The sequence below is a fragment of the Anoplopoma fimbria genome, chromosome 6 (assembly GCF_027596085.1).
Source record: "Anoplopoma fimbria isolate UVic2021 breed Golden Eagle Sablefish chromosome 6, Afim_UVic_2022, whole genome shotgun sequence".
Lineage (NCBI taxonomy): Eukaryota > Metazoa > Chordata > Actinopteri > Perciformes > Anoplopomatidae > Anoplopoma > Anoplopoma fimbria.
This window is the reverse complement of record NC_072454.1, coordinates 21,060,946-21,070,084: the sequence shown is the minus strand read 5'-3', so window position 1 is coordinate 21,070,084 and position 9,139 is coordinate 21,060,946. Positions and strand designations below refer to the sequence as shown.

At 39.7% G+C, this 9,139-nt stretch overlaps 1 protein-coding gene across 1 annotated transcript; it reads left to right on the top strand.

Annotated features, from left to right (window-relative positions):
- The first annotated feature begins 341 nt into the window (after positions 1-341).
- Positions 342-8,746, top strand: LOC129092087 (cationic amino acid transporter 2-like). The gene is made up of 12 exons (XM_054599884.1): positions 342-523; positions 1,156-1,526; positions 3,116-3,271; positions 3,354-3,519; positions 4,372-4,508; positions 4,609-4,831; positions 5,224-5,360; positions 5,854-5,956; positions 6,434-6,558; positions 6,925-7,091; positions 8,023-8,131; positions 8,305-8,746. The coding sequence occupies exons 1-12, from the start codon at positions 513-515 to the stop codon at positions 8,412-8,414; spliced, it is 1,815 nt and encodes a 604-aa protein (XP_054455859.1). The 5' UTR covers positions 342-512; the 3' UTR covers positions 8,415-8,746.
- The last annotated feature ends 393 nt before the right edge of the window (positions 8,747-9,139 follow it).

Genomic DNA, 9,139 nt, shown 5'->3' with positions numbered 1-9,139 from the left:
AATAAATACATTTTCAATGACTTTTTTTTCAGTATCAAACTACAAAATGCATATACAAAAGGCATTGCAGAGCTGTGCAATATTTGTGTCCCACCCTTCATATTTGTGACAATATTTTCATGACATCTGAAGTATATTACCCATGGCTGTTTTATTTGTTCATTTTTGTTGTCTGTCATTTAATTAGTCTCTACAATTTGAAACATTTAAATGGCAATGGAAACACTTATGAGCTAATTGTTAAACTTTGCACAATCACACACACACACACACACACACACACACACACACACACACAGACACATATGCAGAAGCAAATGGCTCCACCCAGGAGGCCTCCTCCACCTCAGGGCACTGATTGCCTAGATTGATTTCAGGTGTGGAGCTGCACCAGTCTGCTAGGTAGTCTGCTAGCTGGAGGGAGAAGGGAGCTTCAGTCAGACATCAGCAGGAGCAGTGGACACGAGCTGCTTGTCCAAATGTCGACGGCAGTCTGAACACAGGGCTCAGGAATGGCTACGGGGTAATGTTTCCTCCACATATAACTTTTATCAGAGCTTTGGGTCGAAAGCATGCTGTAGCTTTTTGGATCTTAAAGTCCATCTTAAGGCGAGACGATTAAGGGCAGAACATTGCACTTCAGGCACTGGTCAATTTTGAGAATGTTGGGGGTATTTTGTTTCCATAACTAAGTTGTAACTATCTACTTTTGTTTCTGTAGATTTCTCCTAAGTTAATCAAAAGTTACCGTTCGATTAAAAACACCTCAGAGATATCCTAAAAACCTTTGGCTCTAAGATGGAAACAAGAATTTTGATTTGTGCTTCATCTAATGTTCACATTTTTGTACATTTAAAAAGATTATGCCTCATTAACATTTAAACATACAATTTCAGATAACTTACAATTTAAAAAAACCAATTGTCTTAATGTCCGTAATCACGTGGGGGAATTGCTATGGTAATTTCTATTAGTTAACGTGATTACCTGCTTTGAGTGTGAAGTTCTTGTGTTTTTCAAACTTGAGTTATTTAAGATAAGGTATCATTTTGCCATTCATTTTTTTTTTTGAACACAGGCAAGCAACTTGGCAATATTACTACATATATATAATTATTTAAATATCTTTATTTCTTTGTATCGCTACATTCTAAGAATCACTTGTGCCAAAGTGTTACGCTTCGTTCGGAGCCTGACCCGAAAGAAGCCCCTGAAGCCGGAGGGCGAGGAGTCCAACTTCTGCCGATGCCTGACCACCTTGGACCTGGTGGGCCTGGGCGTCGGCAGTACCCTCGGGGCCGGTGTCTACGTGCTGTCCGGAGAGGTGGCCAGGGAGGTGGCAGGCCCCAGCATCATCATCTCCTTCCTGGTTGCGGCGGTGGCTTCCGTGTTTGCCGGATTGTGTTACTCAGAGTTTGGAGCCCGGGTCCCCAAGACGGGCTCAGCTTACCTCTATAGCTATGTGACTGTGGGGGAGGTGTGGGCGTTTGTGACCGGCTGGAACCTGCTGCTGTCCTACGTCATCGGTAAGTAAAAGTGCAAATGAAGGTGGATGTGATGTAAAGGCTAAACATGTGAAATGAGGAAGCTGCACTGAACAATTGTTGTGGCTTTAGTCTAGTGTTTAAAGACAAAAGTTTGTAAAACAATGCCCATCTTTTCATCCAGGCGTCAACCTCCGGTTGTGCCGAGTGAAGCCGATGCGGAAGTGTCTTAAAACTTGCATTCTCTCTACTGACCAGCAGGTGGCGACTCCTCTGGTTGCAAAAAATAAGTCGTATTGTATAGAAGTCTGAGAAAATTACTCTTCTCACTTGATTTATTACCTAAGTGAACATGAGTGTATGGCCTCAATCTCTAGTTTCAAGTCTTCTTCAATACAGCATGATGTTCATTTAGTAAATGATGGTCAAGTTGGAGTAACACAAAAAAACATAAAGTGGAGGATGCTCACACAAGGGCGGGTCTACCTTGTGATTGGCAGAGAGCCGCAGACAGCGTCCCTACCAAGGTGTCCCTGCTCAAATATGGTAAATTCTGTTTACTGCCAAAATTCAAGATGGCTATGGTCAAAATGCCAAACTTGAGTCTTCAAAATAGCAATTCCTTAAACCAATGGGAAACTACTATGTCCACTTCTTATATACAGTCAGTTTTCGTGACTTGTTAACTACTTATTTAGCTATTATCATTATTGGGGTTATTTAGATTAAGACTTATTTAGAATTAGCCTAAATGTTTGATATGACATACAATATAATCAAACAATTATGTAGGTCTATATTATCATTAGTCATAAAAAATTATTTATCAATGCATCATTTAAGTGGATTTCCGATTAACTTTTCTTGAGTGATATTGCTTTCCTGTCCGATAAGCGTTGATAAGGAACTCTGGTTTAGCAACAACTTACAATTAGCCTAACAGTTCACCCACCCCGTACCCAGCAAAGTTGCCATGGTAATTGATAAAGCGCTTTTAGTGGTTGGAAGACTATAAAAGCGCAGTACAAGTCCATTTACCATTTAGAATTTGTCAGGTGTTCAGAAACATGACTCTAAATGCGTGCTTATGCCTGCTGGATGTCTTGAAACTAAATTTTTGCTTGCATGTTGGAAATGGCAACTTTGGAAAGTGAGATAACGTCTATGATGTGTTTAATATCTGCAACATAGCCTTAAAATCAATTAATGCCGGTTTAGGAAGGGCGTCCATATTTACAGACCAGGACAATGTCCTCCATGTAAACCGGGTTCATGTCATATCAGTTATCACAATTCTAAGTTTCCAACTTGTGAATAGCGTTCGATAATATCCAAGTCTTAATTATGACTTTTCTGAAAGCGGCAACACAAATATAATGCTTATGTTGTTTTATTGTAAGTTCCCGCTGTTTTAATTCTCTGTGATCAATAACCGTTTTGTAGAGAGATTGTTTACCATGCATCTCATATGATATGAACATGGCATTACACATTAGACAAATTCACTCCCAAAAACGACTGTCAAACTTTCTAACTCAAGTTTATAAAGACACAATGGTTGGAGAGTTATGATAAAGCAAAACAAAGTTAAATAGTCCTGAAATCTGTCTGCATGTCTTTGATCTTCTCAGGAACATCTAGTGTGGCCAAAGCCTGGACCGGGACCTTTGATGACCTCCTAGACAACGTTATTGCTCAAACTCTGGGAAAAGATACGCCAATGGACTCCCCTGGCTTGGCTCCATACCCAGACTTCTTTGCTGCTGGACTGATTATGTTACTTGCTGGTAGTATTTGTAAATGTATGTGTAAGTAAAGGAAAGAAGATGCAGAAGCTGAAATTAACTGACGTTTTTCTTTTAATTTCAGGGATTCTTGCGTACGGCGTAAAGGAGTCAGCGGTCATCAACACAGTTTTTACTGCGGTGAATGTAACCGTGTTAGTTTTTATTATCATCTCTGGCTTTATAAAAGGAGACCTCAACAACTGGCACATCAGCCAGGAGACGATCCTGAACGCAACTCTTCTCATGGAGTAAGATTTCTCCTTTTTTAACTTGTTAAATAATATCTGAAGAACAACGCTTGAATCATCAGGTTTTTGGGTTTTCATGACCATGAAAAAAAAAAAGTGATAGTGGTCTGCACAACTATGTGCTAAAAGGAACTACAAATAGAAATTTGGTATAGATTTAATGGTGCCCAAAAGTAAACGTGTATATAATCTTAAAACAGCTAACAGCTACCTCGTCCAATTTGGGGGTATTGTAGTTCCAAAACAAAGAAGCGGGGAATAAAAGGAGTGACACATTCTGTTAATATGAACTTATTTTTTCATGTGTTACTTTTTCACATAACGAAGGCTCAAAATGCCTCAACATGATATTCATTAATATTCCACTATATCCATTCAAATACAGTTAGGTGTCCACTAATTTAATACAGTCTCTTTCTTCACTTGAAACGACTTCCTTTGACAAGAGTTGCAGAGTGCTGTGGAATCTATAAATTATGATTAAACATTTCTTTCTAAAAACCCACTTTGCACAGTATTCCCAACCATTCCATATTTTTCACCAATGCTTTTTCGGGTGTGGGATTTGTTCTTGGTAAGAATGGAATCCACACAAACTTTGTGTGGCATTTTTCTGCAATTCTGCTGTTAAATGACATAAAATAATAGTATTTGTAATATTTTTAAATAATATTTTACACACTTTACATAATGATCTTTTAATTAAACACAAAAAAAATCTTCAATTCACATAAATTGTTAATCGTATTAATTAATGAATAGCTGCTGCCTTGTAAATGTGGAACGAATAAATTACATGAGATGCATAACGCTATGAATAGAATTGATAAGGGTATTTTTATCCCTTTACAGGAACTTGACATCGACACAAAATGAAACTGTTGACTTTGGCGTTGGTGGCTTCTACCCCTTTGGCTTCGAAGGCACGTTAGCGGGAGCGGCGACCTGTTTCTATGCTTTTGTTGGATTTGACTGCATTGCCACAACAGGTACCACATTAGTATGAGAAGAGCACTTTTTTTTATTTTTTTAATCGACAACAGCAGAGCGATGCAGGAGTATTGCAGTTAACGTAAGTGCCCTTTTTAGGGGAGGAGGTGAAAGACCCGCAGAAAGCAATCCCTATTGGGATCGTGGTGTCCCTGATCATCTGCTTCTTGGCCTACTTCGGAGTGTCAGCTGCTCTGACTCTTATGATGCCCTACTATCTGCTTGACGGCCACAGCCCTCTACCTGTGGCCTTTGAATACGTTGGCTGGGAGCCTGCGAAGTATGTTGTGGCTGTGGGATCCCTCTGTGCACTCTCAACAAGGTACTGGTTTGTAGTCCTGCATCACACATGAGGCATGAATTTTTTTTTCTGTGCAATGTTGGATGAGTTGCAATTGCTAAACTTATGTCTCAAGTTGCCGTGAGACGATTTTGCCACCAGCCTAAAAGGACCAAGCCATTGTTGGGATCAAGAGTCACTACTTGCATGATAGAAAAGTTAAAAAGATTACTCTAGTACAGCTATTTCTGTTATCTACAAACTCTAAAATGAAATGGTTTTATTTTTAAAATGCTAGCTGGGTCAAAACCATTGGCAATCCATTTATGGTTATATTTATTTATTTATTTATGTGCATATGCATTGAATGTCTAACCTGGTTGGTGTTGGCGAGCCCTTGGCTCACAGTAAGCAGCGGTGTCGTGTTTCCACAGTCTCCTGGGAGTGATGTTTCCAATGCCACGGGTGCTCTTTGCCATGGCGAGAGACGGCCTGCTCTTCAAGCCCCTTTGTTACCTGAGCTCCAGGCAAAGTCCCGTCATAGCAACGCTGTCTTCGGGAGCTGTAGCCGGTAATCCAGTTGCAATCATACCTGTTTTTTACAGTTTGTAAAATGGCAATGGAGGTATGGTGGAGTGCAATAGCTTGTCTAGCTATGCAAGGGCATTAACCATGCATAGCTACTGGCCAATGAAATGACTTGTAAAAAAAACTGACTTTGGGCATAATAAAATGTTGCAATTAAACATAAACTTGGGTTTTGCACAACATACTTGTCTGACGTTATGGTTGAGAAGATAAGGTCTACCTTGTTTGAAAGTAAAAAGCAGTGATATTCAGCCCGGGCGGCAACCTGCGGTTCTGCCGAGTGAAGCCGATGCGGAAGTGTCTTTAAACTTGCATTCTCTCTACTAACCAGCAGGGGGCAACTCCTCCGATTGCAAAAGGAAGTCCGATTGTATAGAAGTCTATATATAAAAGCCCCCCCTTCATGTCATCCAACACAGCATGCATTCTTACAGACACTTGATGGGTCATTAAGGTATATTCTGTTCTCTTTGCAGCTTTCATGGTCCTGTTATTTGACTTAAAGGCACTGGTTGACTTGAGTTCCATTGGGACCATCTTTGCCTACACTCTTGTAGCAGTGTGTATTCTCGTATTAAGGTATGTACACTTGGAGTAACTAGATGTAAACTTGATTGCTTTAGTAAAAGGCCGCAATCTAAATATTTAAAGGCCCCGCAAAACGGGATTTGTTGTCTTTGGCTACTTTACTGAGACGTATTGGCCAGTGAAATGGAATATTTGAGCGGTGTACAGTTACAAGAAGGATTTAAATCAAATCCTTTGCACTTGATTGGACCGTTTAAGAGTAGGAGGGTTTTTTGGCTTAGTGAGATACGGAGCAACACACCTCCCTCACCTGTTGTAAAAGTCGTGCTTGATTGGATGATTTTATATGAAATACTCTGATGCTGTGTTTTGTAACACAAGATTAAAACTAGGCGAAGTGTATTTTTTTTTTTTTTTTTATTTCACTTGGTTTTTCAGAGAATTTTAGACTAAATGGAATAACTTGTCTTACATGACTCAAGCTTGTTACCATGTTGTTGTTTTTTTTTTCTTTTTCTTTTCTCCCAGGTACAAAGAAGACCCTGGTTTTGTCCATAGGAAGGAACCATTTAGTGTAATGGGTCTGTTGAGGCCTCCGTCTCGACCCACCAACCGCACCTCTAAAAATGTCAACATAGTCACAATCATTATTTGTAAGTATGCCCTCATTGTTCTGAGCAGATATTAATCTCAGCATAAGGTGTCAGATACCGACTCTTGGACAGTGACCCTCGGCGTCTTGTGACACTGGTGCACAAGCTTTCAACTAACTTCATGTAGAACCATATGTGTCATTATGAGACGTTCAACTGACTTAGTATAACGTCTTCTCAGGGTGGGAGGGAGGAGGTGGATAGGTCAAATAACACAGGAGTTTCACTCAGGGGTCTCACTCAGCCCACAGTGCCACTTTACAAAATTACTGAAACACTAGAAATTCTTGCCACTAGAAATGTAGGGTGCTGAACAGAACTCCCAATGTGAACGTTTTCCCTCTGACTGCTCTGATTCCTCCTCAGTGCTCCTGGTGATCGCTTTAAGCTTGCTGCTGTCAGAGGCCGTGCATTCCCTCCGGAGACGAGAGGTGTGGAGCGCCCTGCTGGTCAGCGTCCTCATGCTGACACTGGTCCTCGCCGTCGCTATCATCTGGAGACAGCCACAGAGCACATCTAAAGCAGCTTTCATGGTAAACCAAGAGGGCTGATGGTGGTGGGCGGGATTTCATGCATGCTGAAGATTTGCACCTTTTACAGTTCCAATGGGGATATCTTGTTCGGCGGGTCAGTTAGCGGGCCTTACTGAGGGGCTGCTGCAGGGCACAGAGAGTTTATGGCACAGAGAGTTTTCATTTGCAAGAACTCCCCTTTTTAAGACTTTTTGGGACTGAGATAATTTGAGATTTGCTATGTTATTATATGTAGAAATTTATATTGATCCTAAAAAGTGAGCTTTAGAGGTGCTTGTAGGTTGATTCTGTTCCATTTGTAGCAGAGTAAAGCTTGTTGTTTCTCCCTGTTTTCGATCTTTGAGGTAAGTGGACTTGCTGCATATTTAGCGGACGGGTGTGAGAGTGGTATCAATACCATCATCCATCTATTGGTAACAAAGCAAAAAGGAAAATGACATAATGTTGTGTTTTGGATATTTTGAAGTGGGGTTGTATTCATTGCCATGTTTGTCCGTATGGTGGTAGGTGGTGAAGTGGATGATCTTGTTGTTGGAATAGTTAGTTTCTCTTTTACCTATAGTCTACACGTGTTTACTATCTTCACTGACACAAATAAATATGAAACGACTGTCAATCAATCCTTAGCTTTGGGAAAGGATGAGATACGGTACGAGATGAGGAGAAAGAGTAAGAAGGTGACTTTAGTGAATCTGACTATGGATAAGTCATTATACATTTTATTTGTATTGTTTTAAAAATGTATCAAAGCCACTTTACATGGTTAAAACAGTAAGAAATAAACTTGGATAAAAGGTGATTTTTGTGATAATACCAAGGTTGCGGGTATGTGTGGAAGCAGGAACAGGACCTCATACAACCCCACCCTAAAACATCCAAATTATACCTTTCTATCATACCGAACCAGGCTTAAGTTCATTTGCTTTTGCAGGTTCCCGGTCTACCTGTAATTCCAGTTTTAAGTATCCTCATGAATACCTACCTGATGGTCCAGCTGGGAGGAGAAACTTGGATCAGCTATGCTGTATGGATGGCAGTAGGTAAGCATGCTGGTTTCAATAATATATAAATAAATAACCAGCCTGATGGGGAATGTTTTAAATCTTTCAGGTTTCTGAATAACTTGTATTTAGTAGATGGTGGAGGGATCTATATGCACAAAGGTGTCATTTTTAAACTTGACTCTAAAGAAGCCCCACAACTCTTTCCTCAGGCCTGATCATCTACTTTGGTTACGGGGTTCATAATAGCGTCCAAAAACAAAGGCTGCGGCAGGCAGGCATCGAACTAAATGCTGCCGTAAGCGGCGACGTTGCAGCTTGATGTTGAAGTGCGTGTCGTGTTGCTGTCCACTAGCATGGAATTAGCTGCTCACAGAATGTGTTTTAGGTAGTCATGGAATAACCTTGAAACCAGTTTTAGTATTTTATTCAGCGAGTTGGATTGACCCGCTCTTTTGATGCATGTTTTTATGCTAACAATTGCTTTGTTAAATGTACAGTATTATATGTTGTACCTGTAATATAAGTGTTGTCATATTATCCATTATGGCTCATCAGTAATTCAGGACTATGCAATCTTGGATATTTATTTGTCTGTATTTGACGTCGTCAAAAAAAAAATTACGATCTTTATTGTGGAAGTCATTTAAGTCGGTTAAGAATAAATGTTAATAAATTTGTAGAAAAATAAATTTCACTTCAGTGGACAAAGAGTTGTAGTGTCTTTGATAATGACATGACAATAAACTAAGGCTGCATTTTATGAACTTTTTTTTACCACTAGGTGGCAGCAGTTAAACTGAAAACACATCATTGACAAATTGGGGAATTTAGGGAAGTTATTAATGTGTTAGCAGTTACTAGTGCTATGGAGTCATGTTTGTGTTCAGTTAGGAAATGTAAGTTCAATATTCACACAAATTTTTGCTGAAGCTACATAGTGATCCTAATCTGTAGTGTAAATATAAAAATAGAGATGAATGCAGCTTTAAGTGCCTTTTTTAAAAAAAAAAAAAAAAAAAAAAAAAAAAACAGTATTCATTCATG

What these genes read in the sequence shown, in the direction of transcription:
- LOC129092087 (XM_054599884.1), top strand. An exon ending in ACTGATTATGTTACTTGCTG is followed by an intron (nt 3,272 to 3,353) that starts GTAGTATTTGTA and finishes TTTTAATTTCAG; the next exon opens with GGATTCTTGCGTACGGCGTA. An exon ending in CATAGTCACAATCATTATTT is followed by an intron (nt 6,559 to 6,924) that starts GTAAGTATGCCC and finishes ATTCCTCCTCAG; the next exon opens with TGCTCCTGGTGATCGCTTTA.